Below are 16,247 nucleotides of genomic sequence, written 5' to 3' on the forward strand. Positions count from 1 at the left end.
TGTATTATTTTTGGAGGAAGACGAGCCGGCAGCCGTCATCCGGGCAGCCTGCAGCAGAGAGTTGAAAACACTGAGGTCAAATGAGCCGCTCTTCACTTTTCTGTGGTCAAATAAGAGGTTGCTATAGTTGAGGTGCGCGATTCGTGCTACAGTGTACTTACGGTAACAGTGTTGCGATTGCAGATGCGATCGTATTGCTTTGAATTGACATTTGAAAACGCAGTGGCGCGTGGCAACACATAATCTGATTTGAAAGATGCCACAAAAGGCATCTAAAATATTGGACATGCAACATTCATAGAGGTACGCAGCGCTCCACACAGGGTAGAGCTATTTAGCAGGAAACGGCAAAATATCGATATTGGTTCACTTGGGTAAATGTCAGATGGCAGCCAGTGTGCACACAGAAATAAAAGTGTTTTAGATTATATTTGTGTGCACAAATCTTTCTTTATATATTTCTTCTTACACAGTCACATGTAAAGCATTAATTACTGTAGTTAATTTAGAGCATCCTCATTAAAACAGTGCCTCCTGTGAAATACATGTACCCTCTGGCATCCTCCTGTAGATGCTTGTGCACAGTTCATGTGAGCATTCTGTACTATGTGGTCATCCAGTTGGAGCAGTGTGGTCCATCATCATCCTCAATTCAGACTGAGATATGTGACAGCCACAGTGTCTGATTTGTTGCGTTTTACTGTAACAGCATCATAAAAACTCACATTTCTTTTAACCTTTTGTTTGGTGGGAAGACCCCCCCCCCCTCGCTTGTATCTGTCTGTTTATTACTTCAAGATGTGCGGAGGTTTAGTTTATTTAAACTCAAAGCTTATTTAAGCTCTATTAAAGGTAATTATATACTCTACTACTACTTATAAAGTGCAGCCATCTCCCCAGAGTGACCATTAGGTGAGAGTAGAAGTTGTGTTTCTGCCTGTGCTTGTGGCCGCCATAATAATTACAAGGTTGTGTGTCTGCTTTGGGGTGGCATCCATTCTTTTTTTTACATAATCATCAGAGCAGGGAGTGAATGTTGAGGAGTACTGTTTATTAGATGTCTGACTTGCCACCATAAAGACAACCTTCAATGAGCTATTAAAGCTAGGTGTTTTTATGCTGTTACAGCATCACATTTTGGGGTTGCGAACACATTTAAATATACTTCAACCCTGAGCCCTATTTGTCTTACCTGTTTTGCCTGAGCCAGATGATTCTTTTAAATGGACACTGACAGGGCTCAGCAGGATGGTGCTACTGTTTCAACAGCTTGTTGTGGATTCCTCTCTGCACTTCATATTAAGACAAGAAGTCCAACCTAATGAAAGCACTGCAACATGACTACCAGTGGCTCACTTGTAGTCATGTTGCAGTGCTTTCATATGCAGCAATGTGACCATCCACCGAGCACATTTTAAATTCTTTCCTACTACACAGTCTCTGCCTCTGTTATTTATTGGACTTAGAAGTTCAAAATGGCACCAAAGCGACGCTGAAGCATAAAGGAAGTCAAAAGACAAAGGAGACAAGACATCAGACTGTGGGAGATAAGATAAGATAGCCTTTAATAGTTTCACAGTGGGGAAATTATTTCTCACAGCAGCACAGGCACAATAAATGAAAAGTACAGAAACAGACTCAAATTAAGTTGAGTTGGAACAGAACAAAACTATACAGGTGGGCAAAGTGTCATAGGAAGGGTTGTTGTATATTGTAAAGATATAATATAAATATTAAGTCAATTTCTACATAACCACTGGTGGTTATTAGTTGTGGTGTGGGAGGTAGTTAACAGTGTTGACTGTATAGTCTGATCGCATGCAGAAGAGATCCGCAATATCCTTCACACAGTGAGGGTCGATAAGTCTACTACTAAGGCTGCTCTCCAGAGCAGGCAGTGAGTCCTCCAGTGGGACAGAGTCCTGGTCCAGGATGGATGTGAGTTTAGCCAGGACCCTTCTCTCACCACCTCCTGCAGTGAGAAAGAGCTCGATGTAGGAGGAAGATGACGGCGTTGTCTACTCCTATGCTGTGTCGGTAGGCGAACTGCAGTGGGTCCAGGTAGGTTCCCACCGCAGAGCGGAGGTGACCCAGGACCAGTCTCTTGAGGCTCAGTTTGAAGACGTACAGTACTGTAGACAAAAGACATAGATAAGACAGATACTGTAGGTACAGTATATACTGTAATTAATTTTAATGTTGATTGAGTGAATTAACTACTCATCTGTCCCCCTCTCATTCCAGCCTGATTTCTCCAATAGTTTATTAAAGATGTTGTGTTTAAATAAAGGTTGACTTTTTGTTTAGCACACTGGGTTCATCTCAGGGCGCTCTAGTCTGGCTGGTCGGAGGGTTACGGTTTGTCAAATCAGATTTACCATCAGGTCTGCAGTGAGGACCAAACATTCAGCCTCGGGGGTGGGGGAGGCTGACACTTGACACTCATTTTTGCCAGACACTTGCTCAAGATTATGACAATTCATTTATGGGACTTTAGTTGCTTCTGTAATAATAGGAACATGAGTAGGTACTAATCGATCTGTAAAAACACAGAATACTGTGAAACATATCCACATTATCTGATAAAAAAACTATAATATATAATACTTTATACTGAGTAAACAGTGTATTTTGTGTCGTGCATTGCAGTAATCTGCCAAAATTACTGGTAAATAAATTGAGTTTGAAGCAGATTAAATGTTTTCCGTTTGCTTTTTTTCATCTCCTCTCCCCCAGCAACGTCTTCAGTTGCAGCTGCAGCAACTTATAATATTACACTATATTACTATGGGTGCCTGTTGGACCCCAACTCTCTGATGTTAATTTAGTTAGGGAAAAAAAACTTGGGAAATGTCGCATTAAAGATATAAACATCCAATATTACCCAATCGTGACGAATTCAATATATAACATTACTTGTTTTCTTCCTACCTGTTGTTTCTACACATTTTACATTGTGTTTGACATTGATTACCATTGTTCTTTTTCTTTTGTGTGTGTGTGTGTGTGTGTGTGTGTGTGTGTGTGTGTGTGTGTGTGTGTGTGTGTGTGTGTGTGTGTGTGTGTGTGTGTGTGTGTGTGTGTGTGTGTGTGTGTGTGTGTGTGTGTGTGCGCGCAGACATCGACGAATGCCAAGAAAACAACGGCGGGTGTGATCAGTTCTGCAGGAATACAGTGGGCTCCTTCGAATGCAGCTGTCAGAAAGGCCACAAACTGCTCACTGACGAACGGACCTGCCAAGGTCAGTCACTGACAGCCGTCTGCCACGCTAACCTTCGTTCCATCAAGTCAAAGGAAGTCAGAATGCAATTTGCAAAGTGTCAGATAAAAGATAACTCTTTAGATAAACATAAAGAAATGTGAAAACCATTGTACTGTACCTACATCTTTCGCTGGAGACCTAATCTAGAACCTTTTGCAGCAGTGCATCTGATTTGGGTGTGTAGTGTACGGGTAGAAGCCTCTTACGATCAGGGATGGTGGTACAACCAAAGGCGGATTCCTGCTTACAAGTTGCAGCAGGTTAGTCTGAAGAGCAGGAAAACAGTTTTATTAACAACAAATCCTTCAGGTGTGTCTGTCCCTGGCCCAAACAGCAACGACGTGTCTGTACTGTATGTTTTCATTAACGTTGATAGCACCCAGGAGTCTTTGATTATGTGGTCTTGGGCGGTGTTAGCCACATCACAGCCTTGGTGCCTTCAGCACTGCGTCAGGTCACTCCTACCACTGACAACTGGCCTAAAAATAAAATATAATGAAATATAATAATCAGCGCTTTGTGCTCTGCCTGTGAGCTCCTCCAGAGAAAACAGCTCCCGGTGATGCACTGCATGCCAGTGGAGAGAGCGACCTGAAGCAAAAGAAAATGTTTTTTGCCATATTTGCATGTGCAAATCCTAAAAAGTAGCCTCTCTTTTCTAAATGTTTAGAAAGGCAAGGATTAGTGTTTTCAGCTCTTTGGATAAACGTCATCGCCGCCCAGGCTCCGCACCGTGGCCGTCTGTGTCGCATAAAAAGCTTTGGCAGCCCATCCAGAACCTGACTTTGCTGGTGTTGCTTCTTACATTAAACAGCTGTAAGCAACTCTTGTGAGTGAGGCCCCGTTTATGTAAACCCTGCTTGTGGGCCAGCTCAGGCCAACAGGAACAGGCGACTCCTCACATGGACAGTTGCCTGGGGTATTTACTGAGCCAACATCCAGGTCTTTAACAACTTCCTCCTTATGACAAACTCCATTATAATGCTTATTTTTAGCTCCCCGAAGTCCTGTGGAATGGCCTGAAATAAACCAGGTGTGCTTGAAACGCTGCTCTCATTCCTGATAGGTTAACGCTGAGTGTGTGTATATGTAAACATGCACACTCTGCCCTAGTACAGTCCAGTGTTTCTAGATTGGCTTTAAAGAATGTCCTATGTCCAGTGTGGACTGTATGTGTTTGTTTAGCATAATGTCCACTGTGATTAATGAGTTGACCTCAGAGCAGCTAGTGTTTGTTTATAAGTGAGTCCTCTGAGTCATCTTGCTCTTCCCGCGAACCACTCATCCTGCCGACCTTTTCTTCCTCTGACCAAAGCACTCTTCTTGGATTGTTTTGAGCAATCTCTTAATCAGGCAGATTTTATGACAGCTGGGAGGTGGAGCAACACCGTTGTTGCAGATTATTGTTTCACAGATGCTTTGCTCGACAGCCCAGTGTCACACATTGGCAGTGATAATAAATTATTGGCAACATTTATAACTCAGTGTAGAGCAAATCGCATTAGCGTGTGTGCATTCAATTATATTATACTGTATATAATAATAATAATAATAATAATAAAACATAAGATTAATTAAAAAAAGGAAACCCAGTAAGTGTCAGTGTTTAGGAACGCAACAATGTTGACCTTTGTCTGCAAGACTGCATCAATCAAAAAAATAAATCTAATCATAATCGTAATACATTATATGATGAGGATATGAATGAGACACAATGGATTGTTTTGTCCTTGTGTTTTTTTTATTTCTTTTCTCAGCTGTTTTACTGCAAACTGCTTGAAGATTCCCCACCTGTCACCTGTCTTACTCCTCTCTCCCTCAGACATCGACGAGTGCTCCTTCGAGAGGACCTGCGACCACACCTGCATCAACTACCCTGGCAGCTTTGAGTGCTTGTGCAACAAGGGTTACATCCTCTATGGCCTCACCCACTGCGGAGGTGAGTGTGCGCACTGTTAAAACCTGCTCTCCCGCAGCGCGTGGATGACTGTAAAGTACTTTTTGGAGTGTGAAGGGGCACTGAGCATGTGCAAAAAGCTGTTGGTCAAAGTCCTCTCACCCCTCAGTTCCCCTGAAAAACCTCTGTTTTTTTCTGTGTGTGAGCCATTGATGTCACTGCCGTCATTGATGATTTATTCTCATTGACTGTAAAAGTAGTTAAAGTCAGGTGGGTGCTGTTCAATATCTAGCTTACGTGGGATTGTGCTGTTTGATTCAAGTCAGCATGTCGCAGCTGCTAAATGGATATCACATTCAAAGCTACTCATTTAGACAAGTAGAATCACGTCTTTGATTGTGATTGTGACGTGACCATAACATTCCCTGTGGTCATCTCTCAGATATAGACGAATGCAGCATCAGCAACGGGAGCTGCGAGCACGGCTGCATTAATACTCAGGGCAGCTACGAGTGCGTGTGTCCGCCTGGTCAGAAACTCCACTGGAACAAGAAAGACTGCGTCGGTAAGCAGAGTCTGCGCTCATGCGAGAGCGCTCTTCGCTTCCAGGTGCTTGTCATGATGTGACGCTGCGTGTTCCTCAGAGGCGGTGAAATGTCTGCAAAATGGGAAGCCGGCGCCTCGAGCCCAGCTGACATGCACCAAAAGTGCAGGAGCGGAGGTGTGCTCGCTGACCTGCCCCTTTAATGCCCTCTTCCTTACAGGTACACACACACACACCTACTGTACACAGCACACACTCATCCAAAGTGAGGTACAGGACAAAGCAGCTAGAAAGCTACAGTACTCTAGGTCAGGCTGATGAGATGAATGCTACTCTATGCAGAATTGTCATTAAAACAGGTTTGCATTCAGGAGGATGAAGCAGATGATGGGATGACAGTGTTGTTCTGTTGGTTCGGTTGGCACTGAAATAACAACCATATGGTTAAAATGTTAAGTAGTACAGTCATCAACGTTTTACAGACTAACTCATTGATGCCATAATGCCATTATATCCAAAGGATGTACAGTACAGGTAGTTTAGTTAAGCCACATATAGTGTATTAATTTAAAGTGTATCACTTATTAAAAAAAATAAATGCATCTACTCGATCAGGTCTTTTGTCAATGACCACATATGAGACATTACTTGTTGATATTTCTGTAGTTTAATTTAATGGTTTACTATTGTTGCTCTGCCCTACTTCTGGTTGGAAGAGCTATCTCAACCTGAGCAGTATTTAAGTTGCCTAACTTCAATGTAGAGTACAATATGTCTTGATGAAACAAAGAAGCAGCTGAATTCATTTTTTGATTTCAGTGGGTCAGCTAGAGGTAGTTAGACCAGATCTCAGGCCCCAGCAGACACCCCCTACTCTCAGTGGCTGATCAGTGAGTGAAGCTGTGGCCCTCCCTCTGTCTCAGCAGTAGCCATGAAGAAGAATGCTTTTAGTTCTTTTCTGCTCTGTCTGTTGCTTAGTGAGTGTTTTTGTGCTGCTGAAATCCTGAAGGTACTGTACTTGATGCACATTTTACGTCTTATTCAAAGAAAGATGTCGTCTAGAAAGATGGGCCTGATGTGTTGTTCCGTCTGTGCTGAGGGTGCGTTCATTTGTACATGTAACGCTTCTTTCACCCCTCTCTTAAACCACTTGCCCTTTCTGTCCAGAATGTCAAAACCAGTGGCCCTTTTCATTCAGATGGAGATCCACCGCTAAAACTGGGCCTGATATGTTGCCGTCTGTGCTGAACCCTCCTTCTGTGTAGTGGCTGTTTGGTTTCACTAATGTACAGCTCTGAGCACTCTTCACTGCACTGGGCTGCAGCAAATATGTTGCTCTTCTTGTGTTTCGATGTCTGATCCTTTGGGTTTCTGTTTTAGTGTATTTGTGAGTTTGAAATAAACAGGGATGTGGTAGTTCTTCCGCTGGTCCTGGGTCTCAGACTGTTGTGTTGTCCTTCTTCTGGAAGGTAGCCCAGGTCCTAACAGCTGTCTGCAGATGCCTGCTTTCTCTTTGCTTCAGTGGAGGTGGGAAAGTTCTCTGCTCTGGAATTCAGGGTTAATGAGAGTCAAACCTGTAAATTTCTGTTCCTAAACTTTGGTGATTCCCTCTGGTGACTGCACAATCCAAGAAGCTAGTCTGTTGTTCTTGGTGTCTTCTGTGGTGAACTTGATGTTGACGTCCACTGGTGCTGAGAGAGCTTTCCTCCTCCAATTTTCTCCTACCAGCTGTTAGGGCATCACTGATGGGTCACAGGTCTTTATACAAATCATTTGATTCCATCCTGCCTGTTTTAACGGACAATTTGAGATTGGCTTTCTACTGTGCTATGAATATGAATTATTACTGCCATTGTATTTTCCAAGTTTTAACTTTCTTTTGACTTTGAATGCTTGATTTATTCTTTTGACTTCCCAGCAGGCATTTCAACATTGAATCATATTGAATCAACATCATAATTATGGTTGAATGACCACTGGACTATGTGTTGATCAATGTTGATAGCGCAACGTTATTTCAACATCTTGCTGTCAATGTTGCATAGCGGTAAACATTGTTTCAGTGTTACATCGTCAGAAAAATGATAAAACTTACCTTAACCTGACATTATTTCAATGTTAATTTATAATTACTTTGTTAACCTTTTTACTGCCATTAGCATTAAATGATGTTTCAATGTTGTAACGTCACAACAATGATATTTTAATATTGAAGGATGGTTGTATGCCTGGAGGGTTGTTTAATGTTTTGCTTACTTTTAAACATCGAAAGCTGTCCTATCCTTTTGTTGATCCCAGTGAAATGATGTCAGCTGTTTTGTGACTGCTTTCATGCTGCAGCATTTGCTGCCCTCCAGTGATGGGCGCTTGTATTAACAGCCCCCCGTTTCCTCTTGCCCCATCGTGCTGCTGATGCCTAATGAAGGCGCTCATGCTCTTTTCTCTGTGTCTGTAGGCTCCTTAACTGGCTGATGTGTTTTTTAATCGTCAAGGTTTTCTTGGCGTCGGCAGTCACGGTGGCTTTTGCTGGCGCCCTCGGCCTCTGCGCCTGCAAAAGCACTTAACGGACATCTGTAAATGGATTGCATTCTTTCTCAGATCACAGCATTTTTTACGGATTATTACTCTCGCTGCATTTGACTTGGCGAGCCATCGTGTGAAGATGATGGATATGTCTCAGACACAAAGTGAAATATTTGTTTTCCTGTCTTTTTGGAGTGCATTTTAATTTTTACAGGGAGGGAGCCATGAAAATTCCTGTGGCTGAACGCAACGTTGACTCTTCGCTTTTAAGGCTGCAGGCAGGCTTCACTGACCTTGACATTCATGTGCAAAAAGTGCTGCATTAATTTGACCTTTCATACCTTAATTCAAAGTTCAGGGTCACAGAGCTGCAGTCCATGCTCTCATGACATCCTGACTATGAGTTAGTCCATCACAAAGTGATTCACACACACACAGGATTGTTTCAGGATACGGAGCAACTTGGCTACACATCAGCTGTGGCCAGGTTGCTGGTTCTGTAGTCTGACTCTGACAGGGAGCCTGTGCTTATGTGGGACTCTTACCTTACTTCTTCACTTGTTACAGACTCGGAAAACAGCTACACACTGAGCTGCGGAGTGCCGGTTCAACCTAGTAAAGGCCCTCAGAAGAGGAATGCCACGGCTGCTTTACCCACCTGTGCTGGTACAGTAAACCAAGTATGATGATGAGACCTAGAGGAGTTTAGGGCCAGTCTCTAGAAAGCATCTGAGTGAGGATTGGCCTCACTCAGATGCTCAATGGAAATTATCTCTAGACAATTGTGTTTATCTTAGTACACAGATAGTACTGTAGGAGTCAATGGACTAATTCAAAAGGAGATAAGACTATTTGACAGTTCAGTATGTACAGAATCATGTACTAATGCATACTGACAATAGTGAAACCAATTAACAGCTGGATCAGATACAGCACATCCATTGTGTAAGTTTGTTACCTTCATAGTAATAGTGTGAACAGCTGTGTGTCTTTAAAAAGACAAGTTTTAAATGTGCTATGCATTGTCTTACTTGATGTATCTGCTGGCGCCGCCCTGTGTCAGGTTTCATAGACAGCTTGTTCTGTTTCTTCTGCGTAAAGACACACTGATGCCACCCATCAAGCAAAAGGCCAGGTTTAAGATCAAAGACGCCAAGTGTCACCTGAAGCCCCGCAACAAGGAAAAGCACAGAGATTCAACCAGGCAGAACCTGCAAGGTGAATACTCAGGGTGTATTCAATCCATTTAATATATTTACTTTCATTTGATATACTGTTATTACACTTACACACACTAATTGCTTCTGTCTCGTCTTCATCACACCCCATGCTTTACCCCTGGAAGGAGGCCAGTTTCCCTGCACAGACGATTGCCAGGTAACGTTTGTCAACTTCAAGTGTGACTCTTCAAAAAAGCGCCGGCGAGGACGCAAGTCTCCTTCAAAAGAGGTTTCCCACATCACGGCCGAGTTTGAGATGGAGATGAAAGAGGACGAGGCCTCAGGTGCGTGTCTCACCTAACTAGAAACAGCTGTTTTCCTAAAGCATGTGTCACCAATAGTCTGGAATAGCAATATACGAAGGAGCTGACAAAAACGTGTGCCTCAGATTTATGTGATGTGGATTGTGTTCGAGAGAAGATGAAGCAGAAGCTGCAGAGTGCCATGCGAACGCTTCGGAGGTCCATCAACAAGCAGCAGTTTTACATCCAGTTCTCTGGGACGGAGTACGAGGTAGCTCAGAAGCCATCGAGGATATCAGAGGGTGCTGAGTCCTGCAGCACGGGTCAGGTTCTGCGAGATGGAAAGTGCAGTAAGTGTGGATGTTGGGCAGCTTTCACTTACTGTCACCAGGTCTCAGTGGTCGTTAGTAGAAGCCTGTATTTTCTCTCTTCAGTGAGCTGTGGGGTCGGGACGTTCTACAGCGGAGAGCAGGAACAGTGCGTCCAGTGTCCTCCTGGTTCATACCAGGATACAGTGGGTCAGCTGTCCTGTGAATCGTGTCCCAGTGTTGAAGGACAGGGTATTGCCGGAGCCAAGAACGTGTCTCAGTGTGGAGGTAATTCATGATCAGTGAATAAAAACTGTAACTCCATTAACTAGTGGTAAGATCTTTGTTGTGATTGAAACTGAAACGGAGACAATCTGTCTCTTTTGTTCTTCACTTAAGGACAGTGCCCGGCAGGCTATTTCTCCTCTGATGGCTTTCACCCATGCCAGCCCTGCTTGCTGGGCTTCTACCAGCCTGAACCCGGCCGAGTCCTCTGCTTCCCCTGCGGAGGGGGCCTCATGACCAAGCACGAAGGATCCGTCTCGTTCAGAGACTGTGAGGCTAAAGGTGAGGCCTTGTGATAAGACAGTCTAGGCTTTTCTATAGGTTTAGTTCATGTCTGTTTGTACAGGTCCTGCCTAAGGTTTCACATGAAAGTTTTTGAGTGTCGTTGCCTGGTTTTACTTGAGAAGACCAGTCCTCCCTGTCATCTCACACCATCTCAATTAGGTTCATATAGGCCAGGTTATTATGCAGCGCTCTATCATTGTATATGTACTGCAGCTTCTACTGTACATACTGTAACCTACAGGGTATGGAAAGACGCAGTCAGACCAGATGCAATTCCTTGTTTGTCTTGTGCAAACCTGGCCAAAAAAAGGATTCTGATTCTGATTCTAGATGTGTTTGCGCTGATTGTCACAGCTGGAAAAGGAATAATGTCTCACTAAAGTATTTGGAATGGTATATTGCTGCATAATGCTCGGTGGTTAAAACCAGCAAAACACCCTCACACCATCACACCTCCACCTCAACCTTACCAGTGCCAACCACGCATTTATGTACCATCAGATCCCATTTTCAACATTTCAAACCCAAATTTGGTCGCACCAGACCCTTGACAAAGGCAAACGGTGAGAAGAATAGTAAGTGACATCAGTGTCAACAGAAATGAGGTTGCCAGGTATTTAGTGGAAGCCCAACAAGTCACAGTTACAATACGTGGTTAGTCTACATTTTATTATGCAATGTGTTGAGGTAAACAGTTTGGATTATGTCACAGATTCTCAATGTGCACATTGTTTCTGTTCCTTCCTGTTCCTCCTCAGTGCACTGTGCACCGGGACATTACTACAACTCCAGCACCCACCGTTGCATTCGCTGCCCTGCAGGAACCTACCAGTCTGAGTTTGGCCAGAACTACTGCATCACCTGCCCTGGAAACACCACGACTGATTTTGATGGCGCCACCAACGTCTCCCACTGCAAAAGTAATCCTGATACTGTTGTATTGCAATAGAGGAAGAAAGCGACACCAGACAGCGATAGATTTTATTTACAGGTGATCTATAGATCTGAAGTTTTTCTATGATTTGTCCTCAGACCAGCTGTGTGGAGGTGAACTGGGAGAGTACACAGGCTACATTGAGTCACCTAACTACCCTGGAGATTACCCTTCCAATGTGGACTGTGTCTGGACCATCAACCCACCACATAAGAGGCGGATCCTCATTGTCGTACCAGAGATCTTCCTCCCCATCGAGGATGAGTGTGGAGATGTGCTGGTCATGAGAAAGAGTGGTAAACTGAGACTTCATTTCAAACATTTATAGTGTTCAGACAGTTAGTTTTATAGCCTTGTCAATAGACTAATTAAGACTGGATTCAATTTATCCTAATCCTTGAGAGCCATGGTCAGGATCCTGGGATGCTGAAACTCTAACTCCAATACCCATGCTCTGCCTCTAGCTCTGCCCACCTCCATCACCACTTACGAGACGTGTCAGACATACGAGCGCCCCATCGCCTTCACTTCGCGCTCTCGCAAGCTTTGGATCCAGTTTAAGTCCAATGAGGGCAACAGTGGCAAAGGCTTCCAGGTTCCATACGTCACCTACGACGGTAACTTGTTTTAATGTCCTTCTCACAGTACGGGATCCACTGGAGCTGGCTTTTGTATAGTGACCTTGCCTTTCCGTTGTGTTCCAGAGGACTACCAGCAGCTCATAGAGGATATTGTTCGAGATGGCAGGCTTTACGCCTCTGAGAACCATCAGGAGATACTGAAGGTACTGAAGTAGAAATTTCAGTAACTCTCATCGACAAACAAAAAAAATCCTTACCTTCAAACTGGTTTCTGCAATTATTTTTTTCCAGGACAAGAAACTGATTAAAGCCCTGTTTGACGTGCTGGCCCATCCCCAGAACTACTTCAGGTACTCGGTACAGGAATCCAAAGAGATGTTCCCTCGGTCCTTCATCAAACTGCTGCGCTCCAAAGTCACCAGATTTCTACGGCCGTACAAATAAACTGGGCCACTCCTCAATCCTGCTAAAGACCCCCTGCCCCCCGCCATCCTGCATCATGCCAAATGCAGCAAATTAAATGTTACCCTCCAGCCTTAAAACCTCCTAAACATCTGTGTGCATCTGAATTCTGTCTCTTATACGACACTTTTCCTCGTCACTAATTAACCAACAGTCCCTCCAACAGTAAGTGCAACATTTTCTGTGAGGTTAGACAGATTGACAGTTTTTGAAGGGCAGTATTAATAGTTTTATAATGTAGCATAAAGTATCTGATATATTCCATGTGTATATATTGTTCCTTGAAAACAATTCTCAGCTAATATGCTACCGTGGAGCAATCCTGCTTTTGTGCCACATTAGTGTTGTTGGTCCAGGGTGTTATTAAATATTAAAACTGGATAAAAATAATAAATCCTTACATCTAAAGTCTAAAAACATTCTCTAAACCAACTATGGCTTAACAACAACAAAAAACCTTGGTGTAAAAATGCAATTTGGGGTGGTACATGAGTGAGACTTGGCCTCTTGACCTAAGTGCTTTTTGTAAAATAAGAAGATTTAAATGTTTTTTTTAAAAATCCCAGCAGTGTATGGATACATACAATATGAGGTGTTCTTTTTTGTATCTAGCCTTTATGCTAAGCTACGTAGCGGCGCTAACAAACAGCTAGCAGTTACCTGGAAGGTACAGTACAGTACAGAAATTCATCACCCAACTGCCAACCATATCTTTTCTTTCCCTTTTATTCCTTAAAAAAATTAGTCAGTAATCTACTCCCAGTTTGTAACGAACGCTATCAGCCAGTCGATGTAACGGTCAAACACTCCTCTCCCAGGTATTCCCACAGTTCTGCACCTTCTATAATCATTTCTTTCTTTTTCCTCCATTTCCTGTATTTTGAACTGCTTTCTTTGTTTTCTGTGTTGTTTTTACTTTTATTTTTATATTTATACTGAGCAGAAGGCCACATCACAATGTACATGCAAGGATGTTTTCGAATTTCTTAATTGGCCCAGTGCACGAGGCAGAGCAACAAAACAATCGGTGCACTCTCAACATATTTTAACGCTGGGGAGTAAAGAAATGTGCAGTCCAATTCAGTGGATGTTTATCCATTGAAGAACAAGGACAGATTAAATGCGGGAATTAGACAGTCTATGTAATTTTTTTTAAATAAAGAAAAGATTTATAACACGATGAGATAAACTACCTGCAAGTGACAGATTGTTAATTTAGTGAGAAATGTATGTGATGTAACTAATATTTGGGACTATAATTGCACTTGAATTTTAGATTTTAAACTGTAGGAGCTTAAAAAAGGTCTAAGTTACGTATTTGTTCCTGTGTGTGTGTGTGTGTGTGTGTGTGTGTGTGTGTGTGTGTGTGTGTGTGTGTGTGTGTGTGTGTGTGCACATCCTGAAATGCACCACATCTGCCAATGGTGAGAAAGACACACAGCTGTGTGGCTTGTGTTATTGTTCCTTAACGTAAGATTTGGACTGAAGGGTCAGAACTAAAGTGTGTTCCTCTTTAAAAAAAAAAAAAAAAAAAAAAAAAAAAAAAATGAAACTGCAGATCAGTCAAACCGATGCAGCTCCTACTGGTTGTCAGCTTTTTCACTAGCCCGCTCCTGCTTCTTCCCTTGTACTCTACATGTGTTATAGCCACAGAGGGAAAGAAGCGTCATTGTTAAAGGTTCTTGTATGGTCCAACATCATACAAACAGTACTACTACAACATATATATTTTTGTAAAAGAATAGTATCTGCATTCAGCCATTAATTTGATGTATGGTGTCTATGCTGTGCTTTCCTGTTGTATGTCATCTCCATTGTACTAATACATATGAAATCCTATAGTGTGTATTGAACATTCTTCTCCAACTCCAGCTGCATCGTGCTTATAGAGAAGAGTGTGACTAGAGTATTAGCCTGAACGCAAACGTATAGTCTGAACGGCACCTGTCTGTGTATTCTAGCTTAAAGACAGTGGCTCATATAGGCCGTATTGTTATCAATGCTTCTATAGTTACCAAACACAACAATAATCCAAGTCATCCATGAACAGATTCAGACTTAGTGTCTTCTCTTTGTGTTGTCGTACGGCAAATGAGGTTTCAGTGCTGTTTAGAGAGTGATGACTTTAAAATCACCTGTTCACTCTCATAGTGACCTGGAATGAAACCAACAGCTCAGGAACCTGCCAGAACAAAGTGAAGCTACACGCATGGTCCCAGCAGTGAGCTGGTCACGCCAAAGGATTTCATTTTAAAATAATATACAAGAGAATCATTATAAAATTAAATGTAGATTTTTTAAAATTTGCATTTTAATAGCACTTGCTGACAGTTGACCCATCTTTACCATAACTCCAGCCCTGCCTAAGAAGCTGCCACATGGACAGATTATGGCAGAGCTACTTCCTTTTTTCCCCTGAGAATGTATTCTATTGTGAGTGAGTGTGTGCTTGTTGTGTGTCTAAATGAATGTGCGAGCATGTGTGTGCGTGAGCATTTTCTTTGAATGTGTGTACTTTGGTACATTTTCTAGAGGAATAATTTTAACGTTTGCCTTAGTTGATTTTACCCAAAGAGAAAAAACCTGTAACACAATGTTGTGCCCATTGTTTTGGTCCTCGAACAAAACCCCTCCAGTACTGAACAAGTTAAATAAAAGTGTAGCAGAAAAATGGAGTGAAGTCGTGTCTTTTGTGCGAGCGTGTAATCTAGTCGTGCACGGAGGAGCGTTTCTATCTGCTCATTATATCTCTTATCATCCCTCGGCCGCAGCTCCGTGTGACACAGCGCACAATGGGCCTCAAGTGTGCCTGTGGAAAATGCAGCTGACGCTGCTAATAGCGTTCTTATCTTCAAGCCACACAATCTGTGCAGCAGATCTGAGGAGCTACATTAGAAACACCTCATTATCTGGGGACTTTTTTATTTCAATTCTCTCTAATATATTTAAGTAAGAAACTTTGTCTTTTGCTCTCAGATCCTTAAAACTCCGCTGCAAAACCCCACACAGCCACACAGTGACACAGTCTCAACAAACAGGACAATACTGTATACTGTGGTCTCTGCAGGTCAAACTGGGACTAAAGCATCTGCGTTTAGACTCAATCATTTCCTGTCCTCCCCTAAAACAAGGCATGGTGTCCCTTTCCATGATGGTGTTCAGAAACTACTACTTGTTGTTTGTTAATTTGTTTCTTTTTTTGTGCTTCAATCCTCAAATTTCACTCAAAATTGCTTGTCTTGTTTTGGGGAAAGGGAAATAAGCTTATTAAGCAATAAGATGAAATACATGTGTATTGAACAAGAATCCTGTGTGTAAATGGCCTATGGCTCTGACTGACGGTGGCAGTCTCATTGCTGTAACTCCTGCTTATTAATCATATTTGACAGACTGATCTGATATTTCATACGTGATCTTTCCAGGACGTTCAATCAGCAGAAAGCATCTCGGAGCAAATGCGACTGTGCCAGATGCTCAGATTGGCTCCCTGTTACTATCTTCGTGTCCTCTCTCTCCATCAGCTGATCTGCCTGAAGTCACCAGGTGTCACAAAGCCAGAACGTGAAAAAGAATGTTAGACCATGTGACTTCAATGTTATTTTTTATTTGTCATCAGTTTTTAGTAATTTCTTCTAATTTCACATCTTCTTCTAGGCAAGTGTTGCTGGATATGGTTTCCAAAGGCAGACAATGAGAAAACCACT

At 42.7% G+C, this 16,247-nt stretch overlaps 1 protein-coding gene across 2 annotated transcripts in view; it reads left to right on the forward strand.

Moving 5' to 3' along the window:
* The window catches only part of scube1 (signal peptide, CUB domain, EGF-like 1), a 63,587-nt gene extending 48,373 nt beyond the window's left edge, over nt 1–15,214 (forward strand). For both annotated transcript variants that reach the window (XM_055511313.1, XM_029164265.3), the window contains 15 exons: nt 3,119–3,241; nt 5,085–5,201; nt 5,602–5,724; nt 5,804–5,923; nt 8,794–8,892; nt 9,328–9,444; nt 9,572–9,730; nt 9,835–10,038; nt 10,123–10,284; nt 10,396–10,563; nt 11,325–11,486; nt 11,599–11,796; nt 11,965–12,117; nt 12,205–12,284; nt 12,373–15,214. In XM_055511313.1, coding sequence (XP_055367288.1) covers nt 3,119–3,241; nt 5,085–5,201; nt 5,602–5,724; nt 5,804–5,923; nt 8,794–8,892; nt 9,328–9,444; nt 9,572–9,730; nt 9,835–10,038; nt 10,123–10,284; nt 10,396–10,563; nt 11,325–11,486; nt 11,599–11,796; nt 11,965–12,117; nt 12,205–12,284; nt 12,373–12,525 — 2,138 coding nt within the window. In that variant the 3' untranslated portion in view covers nt 12,526–15,214. The remainder of the gene's footprint in view (nt 1–3,118; nt 3,242–5,084; nt 5,202–5,601; nt 5,725–5,803; nt 5,924–8,793; nt 8,893–9,327; nt 9,445–9,571; nt 9,731–9,834; nt 10,039–10,122; nt 10,285–10,395; nt 10,564–11,324; nt 11,487–11,598; nt 11,797–11,964; nt 12,118–12,204; nt 12,285–12,372) is intronic.
* The last annotated feature ends 1,033 nt before the right edge of the window (nt 15,215–16,247 follow it).

The sequence above is a fragment of the Betta splendens genome, chromosome 9 (assembly GCF_900634795.4).
Source record: "Betta splendens chromosome 9, fBetSpl5.4, whole genome shotgun sequence".
NCBI classification, from domain to species: domain Eukaryota; kingdom Metazoa; phylum Chordata; class Actinopteri; order Anabantiformes; family Osphronemidae; genus Betta; species Betta splendens.